The sequence below is a fragment of the Wasmannia auropunctata genome, unplaced genomic scaffold, assembly GCF_000956235.1.
Source record: "Wasmannia auropunctata unplaced genomic scaffold, wasmannia.A_1.0 LD334208.1, whole genome shotgun sequence".
NCBI lineage: Eukaryota > Metazoa > Arthropoda > Insecta > Hymenoptera > Formicidae > Wasmannia > Wasmannia auropunctata.
The window spans coordinates 661213-674075 of NW_012028682.1; the positions used below are offsets into that span (position 1 = coordinate 661213).

A 12863-nucleotide genomic window follows, 5' to 3' on the forward strand; every position below is an offset into this window, starting at 1 on the left:
CTCTCTCTCTCTCTCTCTCTACACGACCATGCGCAACGATTGTCCTCGCGGTACCCGAGGCATTATAATGGATTCGAACTAAGGGCACATATTGAGATATCAGTACGCGGCCGTGTACCGGTAATGGCCTCCCGTTCTGAGAATCCGCCTCCGTGTGTTCGCGCCAGATAGGATACGCGTGTTGCCGTCATCCTCTCACCGCCACCATGCCGTTTGTTACTATCGATCAATGTTCCTTCTCTTCCTTTTTTTTAAATCTTCGAATGTGGCCAAAGGAAAAAATGGTTCACGTATTATTTTAAATAAAGTTCATGTTTTTTCAGCTTTAGAGAATGAGACAAAAATACTTAACGAAAAGCGATTCTATTAATACATTCGATTTGTTTGCGAATCTAAAACAGGATGAGCTCTAATAATAATTATTTGTCTTCTTTCTTTCTTTCGATACTCATTTAAAATAATGAGCTCTAATCGTTATCACATACTCTAACGACGCAGCAGTATACGCATTGCAAAGGTATATTACCGTCAAAGTGTGTTCCCTCTTCTTCCTCCCCCGAGACTCTAACTTTTGTGTGAAACATTTCTTGTGCGCTATATACGCGCAGTCGACGTTCCCCAGTGAATGAAGCTCGTCAAAGTCAGACGGCCGCGTCGCACAGGAGATACCGTTGCACGTGAATGCACCGCCGCTGCTGATGCGGTTCACGCATAACTTTACACGACGTAGCTTCATTCTCCGACGTCGACGAGATGTCTGACACACGTTACACCCCGCGAAACAGGGTGTATGTAATACCAGAGATCGTAATCTTCTTGCTTTCCCCTATTACATATCGCGCGAGCTTTCGCGCATGGTATAATACACGCGCGGAACGTGTTAGTTTAAAAAAGATAACCGTTTCTTGCCACTTCTTAAAAATTACGACGTCGCGTATTGCGAAACAGTATCGCTACGAAGGCTTCGCTTCGCTGTAACTTGCGTGTAAAATATTTCCTTTCTGTTTAATTCGTTGTAATGATTACGCGGTACAGTCGTGGTTTTAGTTGCAATTACGTTGCGAATAACTGTAGTGTTTCGGAAAAGGGATTCACGCGCCGGACTTTCACACTCCCGCAATTAGCCATCGGTCGTAACTGTCGATCGTACACGTTTGTTCCATTCTCATCGCAGACGTAATGCTCGCGTCGCGTCGCGCGTACGGCGGGTATGTAGTACACTTGAATTTTCTGATATCGACGTGTGTACGACGCTCATAAAGAGGCAGATCGGGGCGGTAAAGAGCAGCTATAGGAGAAATGGAAAACGGTCACGAGTGTGTACGGCATCGAGTATCGTAAATCACTATCGACCCATTCTATTCAAATGAAACTCGTGTTCTCCCTCTCGACGATGCCTCTCGCGCTCTTGTTGCTTCTGCAAGCCTTCCCGGTATCTTAAGAATATCTTCTTTTGCCTTGGAATCGCATTGTTAATGAGATATAAGGAAAACTTATATTTTAAACTGTTCTACCTTCGCATAAATGTTTACGTAAGTATAAAATAAAATATGCTAATATTACAAATCTTTCTATATATGTCCTCGTGTATTTTAGAAATTGCTCGTTATTGGCTATATATGTTACATTTTAAATAGCTATATTTTTATCTAATATACTATACATTTTTCTAATTATTAAAATTATAAAAATTTATTTTATCGTCGCATATATGCTGATCTGTCACAAAATTTAAGGTATTACATGTGGCATATGCATAGTGTTAAAAAATTTTCAATTTTCCTCTTTAAAATATCAATAAAATGACAAGAATTTTATTGATTCAAAGGTATTGCGGGGATCGTCAATCGCTCGTCGTACTCAACGGCGGCGTAAAGATCAACAGAGAGAAAGAGAGAAAGAGAGAGATATGTGGGGAGAGGGAGAGAGGAAACATCGAAAACTCGTTCATTAAACGCGTATATAGTGGCTTGCTCCGTATGTAGGCAACTCGCGGACAGAAGAAGCGGAGAAGCGGCCTAACGGTAAAGTCACGTACCGAAGAAACTCGGTTGCCGCAGCGGTTACCCACGTACATACATACACGTAGGATCACGTAGCCACGCGTAAATACCACGGCGTACGCAGCATAACCGAGGCGAATTGGAAGAAAGCGCGATTACGCCTCTAAACGATCGAAGGGAGCCGCAAATTAAGACCCCTAGGAAAATTTCTTTCCTATATGTGCGCAGCCGATTAAACGGGACTAGAAATTAAATGCGAATAAAGCGAATTAACGACGCTTGACATTTTCCAATTTAAAGAAAAAAAGGAAAGATAAGAGAGAAGCGTTCAATCATGCATCTGTTAAATTGCTGTAAAATTTAAAAGTACCCTAATATAACTTATAAAAAATGTGGTATATTCTTTTATCTTTCTCTCGGAACATTAAATGTATATGCTTTCGCGTGACATTCTTGCTACACAGTACTTATCAAATTATTAGCGTCTTAGCGGGAAGAGGAAGAAAAATAGACAGTGACGGAGTTTAAATAAATGTAAAAAAAATTGTAACGATCGATAGATCGTTGAATTTTCATAATTATATTCTAAAATAGAAAAAAAACATTATTAATCATACATGTTTTCATTTATCATAGGATATTTGCGCAACAAGAATTGAAACAAACGAAAAACAAATCTTATCATGGGCGTAATAATTTTCAGAGGAGCGTGCATGTATGTGAAAAAAGATACACTTTTCTCCTGGCGCAATAAAACAATAACGAGAGAGACTGCAAGGAGTAACTACGAATGAAGTCGTCGACAGAAATGTCAAGTGCCTCTTTATATTCGATGAAAAGTAGTTAGTATTGTCACTTTTATTTCCTCTGTTGGGGAACGGGACGTACCGTGAAGTAGACTCCTACGTAATGTGCTTAGAATGTAGCAGTCGACTTGGGACTTGTTTTTGCGTGTGTTATGACATTTGTAGTCGTGACAGCGTTTAATCGGCAGAAAAGTAGTAAAGACGGAACGATGACAAATTACTCTGGTGAACGTCGGCCTCCGACGGTACTCCTTCCTCGAACTAAATTTAGCTGTGCCAATGACAATCAATCAGACTTATCGCGTAACATGACGCTAAACTAACACGAAATTAGGTAGGAAAATTGAATCAAGATCATATACTGTGTTTATAACCACAGATTCCGACCAAAGTAAACGCCCCTCGCGGCTTCTATTATGATGTATTCTAACGTGTAAGCAAATCGACGATTTCTAGCTACGTTACCATTGCGATTTTCTTCCACATATCTAACGCGCGCGGCGTTAGCCAGCCTGCAGGGCATAATTCGCAGTACGTGCGAAATGTGTAATTGGAACATACGCAGAGCGGTACCAAAGCGCGTCACAATAAAGAAATGCACAGCTGCTTCTTCATTGTTTCCTCCGCCGATCAACTGACAGCTAAATAAGTACTCATTCGATCTCCCCACATCTCCGGATACGCGCTCCGCTCCGCGATCGCGGAATCCGGTCGCAATCGTCGGGATATATTAGACACGCCGTATTTACTCCCTTATGACTTCGCGTATACAGTTAATCCGGTATGCCTTGCCCCCGTATGGCGGCATTAACCGTAAAGCGCCGGTAACACCGTCAGCAACGTGTCAGAGGTGCGCGCGAACGTGTGAAGCCTTCCAATATAGAATACACGTATGTAACGCGCGGTATCTTTCGTTCGGCCGCGTCCTTGTACGTCGCAGGCTAATACGGCGCTTGTAATTTATGATATTGTAATTTATGCGCAGGAGTATTTTGATTCTCGTCCCGTGAGTTCGCACGACTTTAGAGAGATTCTATTACGATCTTGCATATAAGATCGTTAGACATTGAAAGGATTTAACGAACGGATAAGTTTTGGAGACAGAATTTCAATTTGAAAATGTTACGTTGTTATACGACGCGGAAAACTCGTCGTTCGATCGAGGATTGAAAAAATTCTACTCTATAAGAAGAAAAAAAAGACTTTTATGATCTATGAAAATCGACGAGTGTCGAGACACTGCGTGTTAATAAAGTATCTCGAAAACGGTTTGAGGTAAAGGCGACAAACGCTTCGTTTCAGCAACAAGACAAAGGATATCGCAGTGTAATGGTCGTTGTAATTATCACGAATTAGTATAGCAGAATGCATTGCAGCATGAGCGCGCATACGGAGAATAAATCGCGATGAGAGAAAATGCGAATCATTAGGATCATTTTGATCCTATACATAAAGGATAAATTAATTAAATATAGAATTCGTAGAATTTGACCGTGTAAACTCTAAAGAAGTAAATTTGTCTTGTCTTACATACCTTGGCAAACAGATTTCTAATAATGATAATTGAACGAGGCTTACAACGGAGGTTGAGAGGTAAAAGGACAGATTTTTACCTGCGGCAATTCGTTCGACGATTATTTATTCGCACGTTGGTCGAATGAATTCGCGATATATATACGCGCCGTACGATAAATCGTGGGAACTCGCACGTGGCATTTCCCGGAGAAACGCTTTCTTTTTAATTTTTTTCATTTCTTTTTTTTTTTTATGCAAGAGCGCATGAGCTGCACGAGTTTACTTTCTCAATGGGAAGGTATCGAAGGGGGCGATCGACCTTTGAAACCGCCTTTCGAAAATCCAAGTGCTCTCGCTTCACCGTGTTTCGCTCTGCCTCGCTCTGCCTCGCTCTGCCTTGTCTCGCCAAGGAGATTCGACCTCGCTCGATTTACCTCGCGCAACACGGGTAAACGCAGCAAGCGGAGAAAGAGCCATTTGCGATTTGCGTCAGTAACGGCCACCCACGTGTACGAGCGCCGCCGAACGCTGATTAATGTCCTCGATTTCGAGCCCGAGATCGATCCTAGATCCGTAGATCGCGGGCGCCGACACGCAACCCGACGTCGCTCTTGCGAGGGCCGGCTGAGGTTGCGCAACTTGCGACTTACGCTCCGCTTGCGCGTTAGCGATATCGACGACCTTTCGTGTCCCTTAAGTACGGGAGAACGGTACTCCGCACGCGGCCACGCGCGCTAAGTTAAACTGGCACACACTGCGAACCCTCCGACAGATAGTAACTAACGCGATTTAGAAAGTTTTTCAGAAATTGCGTGTCAGGACCTTGTAAACCCTGGAGGATTTTATCTCCATGCGACAGGAAAATGGTGATTTCACAGGCTTGCATTACAGTTGGGCGATATTATTTTGGGTAAATAATTAGATGTCTTACATTATTATATACCAAATACCAAATATAAAAACATAAATTTGCTGAATTCACGTTCTTTAACTCTGTTTTCATTTCGTCACAATTTTTTGAAAACTTTCGGAATAATATCGGAACATTTATAATTGGAGAAATTTAAATCTTCAAATTTAAACTTGGTAGATATAATTCAAGTCACAGGAAAAAAATAAAAGTGCAACAATTATTAAAATAGTTAATGAAACGGTTGATTAATTAATGAAATTAATTTAACAAATTTTAAACGGGATTTTTATTGAAAATAAAATATAAGACTCCTGCAAAACCAAAGCTGTACGAAAGAAAAGAAGAAAGGTGAAAGGGCATGTAGAGAGGAGGAGACGCGATGTCGCAGTTCCAAGAAAACCGAGAGGGTTACCTTGGTCCTCGAATAAATCGATTTAATTCACCTCGCGAAAATGTTCCTCGCGTTAACGATCAAAGACGCGTTCTACCTTCATCTCCGACGTTGTGTAAAATAAATAGCGAACTTTTATCATAATAAATACCAACAACCGCTTTAGCTTTGTAAAAAAAATAAGAGCTCGACGTTTAATGTTTCCTGCATAATTTATGTACTATCGATAAGTATAGGAACAGAAATATCTCTGTGAATAGCTTTACGTGTCGTATATATTATCTATAACTTTCCTCATGCATAAACAACACATACAATACACGAGGCAGCTTAGAGAGCCTTTACAGCGATAATAAGAATGGTATTTTTCACGCGAATATATTTCACATTTGCCTCGGGACAAAAGTCCCGCCATCTTTTCTCGCAACTTTCAACATTAAGTATCTTGTTCGCGACGTTCGAAACCCGAATCACAATCGAATGTCTGATTTCAGGTAAAATTTCAGATAACGTACTACGAATGTGAACGAACGGTGATCAAGTCGAAGGTTATAACCGGTCGTGTTATTTAAAATCAGAGCAGATCTTCGCGAGGTGACATCCAGTTGTGAGTTTCGTGACGTCAGCAAAGAAGAAGAGAGAGAGAGAGAGAGGCGAGAAGCGCGGGGAGAAGTCGAAACCGTAAAAGTCGTGTGGTGGAAACGAGTCTGGGTGCAATTACTATACGAGGCTGGCTATCCTCGAACCAGGAACGAACCGACCAACCACGCCCTCGCTAATGCGAACCCGCGCGCGCGAGACAGGATTTCGAATCGACTCCGGCAAGGACGCCTGCCTACATACAATGCACCCGCGGCACACAAAGACCGGCTACTGACATTTTTTAATTACACCCTGTTTACGCGACCGAGACTCGGGTCGTCCAGCGGCCCGTATTGCCAGTATTGCCCGGCTATCGTCCACAATAAGTTTCGTACGATACGAGCACATGTTTTTCCGTATCGGCGACCGAAATTTCTCACGATAACCTGAACAAAGACTGAAGCGCGGCTTCGGTCGTTCAATCGGAACGAGGAGTTTTGAATTCGTCCCCGAGGTAGATTTATAGACTATTTTCAGATAAATCGACGAATTTATGAATGCTAAAAGTATAAAAAGATATATCTCTCGTTAGTTGGGACGATAAGCGATTTTTTAAGGAAATTTTAAGAATCGATCGGTACGCGAGAATAAAACAAAAAAGGCAATGATGCAAAAAATATATATATTCCACAATTTATAATTAAATAATCAAAATTGCATCGTTAAAAAACGTCGATCTGTCCTCGCGTGCATCATTAAAATCAAGAATCACGTGCCTAACGCGTCTGTTACGAGAAATTGCGTTATAAAGAGACAATGTTTTATATAATATATTTATTCCTAATAAAATATTATTGCTGTAATGATACGCAATTTATGTTTTTTATTTCAAATGTTAGACATAGACTTCGTATGTAAATATTTTCATTATTCTTTTGCAAGCGATAATGGACGCTTGTCAGAGTGCAATCTACCATTTGGGAAACAAAGTCCAGCTGTCGAGGAAAGGCGTTAAAAAATGTTATTTAATCGCTCGCCTCATATCAACTACCTCTTGCATCGTATTCTCCGAGCATACATACATATATCGTGAGAGATAAACTCTCCTCACGAAGATCTCACGAAACCTTTCTATCTTTATAATTAGCTCGCTTGTTTCTAACTACGCGAAATGATAGGGAGGTCGATTACCGTGAAATGATTACCTATTACTCACTAAATTGAGGAGTAACGATAAAAAAAATGTAATAAGCTCAAAGGGTAGATCATTTATGTGTAATGTTTATTATTAATAATGCCTGTTAACTTATCTTCGTATCGTGTGTAATATAAATGCGTATAATATTCTCGGTGTTTTACTATATATTCTATTTTGATGTTACTGTCAGATAGTTTATTATCAATTTAGTTATTTTATTACAGATTTGAATTATTCGTTATCAAAAGTTATTCTTAATGATAATATTTTGCAGCTAATATAACATCGAGCTATGTATTATCTAAGAAAAAAGAGAATAATTAACATCTTTTCAAACAAAATTGTTTAAAATTTAATGCGTTTTTAATTTATCTCTTATGTCAAAAAAATAAATTAAAAAATAGGTTAAAATTCGTGTAAAAGATTGAAAATATTAAATCCTCGTATTCTTTTATATGGCACAATTTTCAATTATATCTCAAATCAAATCATTTTCAATCTTCAATTTAGTCCAATAAATCAATTCAGTTAAATAAATAAGAGGAAATTGTATATATTTAGTGATCAAAAGCTTTGCAAAATCGAAGAATAACGCGATCCGCACAACAATCGCACGACAATCCTGTCGAGGAGACGCGTTTTGCGGAAGACGATAAAACCTGCTCGGTAAAAGTTGCGCCGTCAAGAAAACCGCGGATCGGCGGCGGGTTTCGCCTCTGTTTTTACCGCGAAATTTTCCATCACGTACCAGCCGAGTGAATTTCTCGGTTCTCGTACCTAACTATCGACATTGCCGGTCTTATAGTGGTGGTAGATTCGAAAGTTAGCCTTTCGTACGACCGACTCGCCGGCTTGTGTCTTTCTTCGACAGGGCCGTAGTTATTGCGACTCGCACGATTGGAGGATCTCTACAATATTCTCCGCATTCTAATGTATAAATAATGGCATCTCTACATCTGTTCACGGAACACATAAGTCTTGTCAATTACTTGTCGGTTTGAAATATAGCGATAACAATAAATTGCGCAAATTTTTAATTGCGCAAAATTGCTACGGTTTCATGTTAAAGTTTTTATGTTTGCGCTCTTACAGTATTTAAACTTATAGTATTTAATGTAATGTAGATCGTTTAGCAAATTAGAAACTATACAAATTGAAATTAACATAAATTTGCGCGATCTTGTGCTAGAATATAGAATTGCCAGAAATTTAAAGTTGTCTGTTAAAGAGAATAATTAGTCTCAATGTGCTAGTCTCAATGTGAAATTCTTTTCATTGTTTGTAATTTTAGTTTAGCAAAGATGTAACATTTCATCAAGTAAGAACTCTTCCGACGAAACAAATTAAAGTGTAACGCACGTGATTTAGAATAATAAGTACATGTATTCTTAAATAGATTGTCAGAGTGGCATACTTAAAATAAATCGCAATAAAATAGTTTGACAAACGGTTCGCATCAAGCACAAAATACGAGGAGAAATCATAGTTAACAAATTACATAATTTGAAGTCAAAACTTACCGTCTCGACCATGTCGAATCCTCCTCCGTACACCATATCTTGTTCCCCTTTGCTTCCGACTTGACACTTTTGACAGCTGTCGTCCTCACGCGCGAGGATCGATCTCTCAGTGCTCTCGATCGAGAGGAGAGATCAAATTGACTTCGTCTTCGCGCGGTCGCCGACGATGACAACGACGACGACGACGACGACGACGACGATGGAAAATCCACCGGATCCTCCTCGTCCTCTCCTCGTCCGGTGCCTTTTTCGTCAATAGTTCTTATCCAGTTGCTCTGTGATGACGATCCCTCCTCGTCGCGTGCGCGGCCGTGTGCCTCTCGCGAGTCCTCGCGGCTCCTCGCGGTTCCTCGTAACCCTCGTGTGTCGCGTACGATCGACCGACTGACCGCCACGGCACCGCGGCGGAACGTGTGGCGGGACTGGCGGGAGTCGGTGGGCGCGTTCGAATTCGAAGCGTCGGCCGAGCGTCGCCGGAGCCGTCCGAGCGCGGGCGACCTACTAATTCGCGCATGCGCGGCGTCGCGACGCACCCGCGATTCTCACCGGCGCGGCGACGCGCGGCAAGCTGAACGTACATATACGACACAACGACGACGATGTCGGCACTCGACTCCGCCTTCGCGCATTCGCGAATCTCCACGACGTGGCCACCGAACACGTGGTCGCTTAACACTCCGCGCACTTAGCAGCTTCCGCTCTCTTGCCGCGCGCGTATCTTCGCGGCGGACGAGATACCTACGCACCGAGATGCGAAACGCGAGAAGAAATGGAGATTTTCTTTTCCCCTTCGTCGACGCGACACGTTCGTAAATTTCTAACGAGGATTTCGTGTTCACAGCATTAGACGAGAAGGCACTTTTTACCGCGTGCGTTTTACTGCCGCTCGCGGTCGACGTATCGCGAGAGACGAAGCGATCGCGATCCGCATTTCGTCTGTCGCGATCACTACTATACGCGACACGGCAAGCCGAGAGACGATCGCATTCGAAATCAGAAGAGCGACCTACTAAAGGATGGGCGCGCATGCGCGCGCGACGTCTTCCCTCTTTTTGACTTTGGCTATCGACGATCGGCCGATCGCTCCGACCTATGTCGCGTATAGCGTAGCGAAAAGTTATGTATTTAGTTATTCAATCATTCTTACCAGACGGCGACGGCATGTAAAGTACGAAGAGGAAAAAGTATGCTAGAGATGCGCGCTGAATAGAAATTTTTCGATACGATTCGGTCGTCTAGGTTGTATCTAGGTGCTTTCGCGAAATTTGTAGCCCAACATTTTCTCGTAGTTTCCAGCATGATAATAATGTAACATTCATACTTGAAAAAAAAAAATAAAAGAAAAGTATTTATTATTTCGTATACTTTCCGTATTATTGTCTATTTAATTTTACTGCGTTCCCGGCAATGCCGTGTGGTAATAATAATGCAATATGTTCCTATAAATACGTACTTATAATTGCAACATACATTAACTACTTTGGAAGTAATAATATTAAAATGTCTATTTTCTCTCTCTTGCAATTAAAATTAATTCAAAGATTATTGGTTCGGCGTGTTTAGCACATTTATTCAGATTTCAGACGCTGACGAAATCCTGCAGTTTTTTCACCGTTACGCAGCGTATATGGCAATTATATATCTATCTATTTACCGCGGTACAGTATTTGGTGGTGTAACTGTTTTATGGCACGATGATAGATATAAATGGTATGTGGTGGATGTAGGTGCTTTTACGTGCGCAGGGGATACGAATATAAAAATGTCAGAACACGTGTTTATTATTTCGAAGTTAAGACACAGCGCTCCTATAAGTCAGAGGTTGAGAGCAAGTGCTACGTGCGTCACGCACTCTTAACTGCATCCTGTCCACACACATGCACCAATATATAGTTCTATTACTTTCAAACAATGTCCTCCAATAGGAGATCAGAATCTGAGCCGTAACTCCGCGAAGGTATATAACTTAGGGCGCGCACAATGCTCCGGCGCTTTTTATCGATCGGGGTTAGCGAAAACAAGCGGGACGTGCGATTCTTAAACGAGAAAAGAATGCAATTTTACGGTATGCCGGTGCGCCTAGTTAAACCGGACAGTGTCCACCGGTATTAGGGCGGTAGAGCCGAAGCGTATCGCGTAAGATCAGGCGTCCCGCGCTCAACCTTGATATGACAGTAAATAACTCGCATGTGCGTAACGCGTTCCTTGAAATCGGACTCCTGGCGTGGCGCGACGCGGCTCGGCTCGGCTCGGCTCAGCCCGGCCCGGCTTGGCGCAGCGCGACGCGACGCGGCGCGCGGCGATTCGCGCGAGAGCGCGCAGGCATTCGCGTGGGCGATTAGATCCGCGACACGCTTTACGGGATAAAAGGAGAAAAAAGAAAAGGAAAAAGATCGGTACAATAGCCCTTTGTGTGTCTGTCCGCTCGCGGGACGGTTCGGCGATGGTGACGCGCGCGCGCGTTGCGTGTCGCTCGTATTGTGAAATGAATTCCAGGACAGGCGTTTTCCGGATCTGCGCGATCTGCCGCTTGCGTAAAAGCGTCAGCCTCCGTAAAACCGACCTTCGAAGGTACCCGAGCGAGTTGATTGATTTGGGTGCCCTTCGCCTTGCGCGCGCCTATTAATCTTCGAGATGCGCGTCGACGAGAGACGTGCCGTAACGCGCGGCTAAATCTGTCGTCGATGAAAGTTATTATTGCTATATAAAGTTGAGTGTTATATTTGTATCTTTACCGGGAAAATGTTTCGTAACGTGTTTCTTTACACGCTTCTTCAAGAAAGACAATTTAGTTGCGCCGTCGCTACATATGTCGCGTTGACTAAATTTTTTATTATCTTTAGCTCCTTAACGCGGTTCTATCTTTTTCTATTATGAAAAAAACCTTGCGAAAAAAATAATCGTAAACAAGAAATTATCCGATAAATCGAGTAATATTTGATAAAAAATTCACTTGTCATAGAAACATTATAGTCAATTATCATTTTAATTAGTATTATGTTGTGTAAAATTAAATGCTTTACGTTTTCGTTATTGTTTATTATATATATGTGGATATATATATATATATATACGCACGCTAAAAAATTTCTATCAATCAAATTGTTCTATTTATGCATAATCTATATTTTTAAGAAGAAATATATTACCTAAGAAAATGAATTATTATGAAAAATTGTATGATAAAGTTCACTTACAAATTTTTATTTATGATAAAACTTGTGAAACAACCGGCACCTTAATTTCTTAGAAATCCATAACTCGATCCTCCTTCGACTGTCTTTTTTCTTCCTCCTATAACAGACCATGAGAATTGCGTCATGCTCTCTCAGAATTTCTCTTATGCAATCGATCATAATCGCCAGGAAGAACTTATAAAGTCTTTTTCGCGTATGCACGCTATAATCCCGTTCCGTTAAAATATATTGAACCTTTATATTATTATATATATTCAAAAAATATATAGGATTTATATATAAAGATATTTCCGTGTATTATTCATGCGAGACATTTAAATCTTTTTATCTCAAACAGTTCGATTACTGCGATCATTATTGACCGCAAACGCACAGGTGTTCGCTATCGATCGGTTTAACCAGTTTAGTAAACGCTTCATGTGACCACGATTGGATCGATCTTTCCTCATTGCGAAAGTGCCACGTCCGGTTAAGAATCTGAATCCGTTCTGAAAAATCGAACAAGTTTCGACTACGACTTTCCCAAATGAACTAGACAATTCCATTATTATTTTGTCCGTTTTTATTTGTAACACTATAAGATAATCTACTTTTCCGGCAACTTAAAAGTCTGCATGTACCCTTCTTTACGTGGCACATAAATGATGTATTATTAATTTCACTACAAACTGTCATTCGAATAGAGATAAATTTAAATTATTTAGCATTATTTGCGAGTCTCTTTGTTTAAATTAATTC

The 12863-nt window shown here is 41.1% G+C and overlaps 1 protein-coding gene across 1 annotated transcript in view; it reads right to left on the reverse strand.

Annotated features, from left to right (window-relative positions):
- LOC105459142 (DNA-binding protein D-ETS-4) overlaps positions 1 to 9064 on the reverse strand; it is a 31981-nt gene extending 22917 nt beyond the window's left edge. The window contains exon 1 of the mRNA XM_011704917.1: positions 8929 to 9064. Coding sequence (XP_011703219.1) covers positions 8929 to 8964 — 36 coding nt within the window. The 5' untranslated portion in view covers positions 8965 to 9064. The remainder of the gene's footprint in view (positions 1 to 8928) is intronic.
- Positions 9065 to 12863: the final 3799 nt, after the last annotated feature.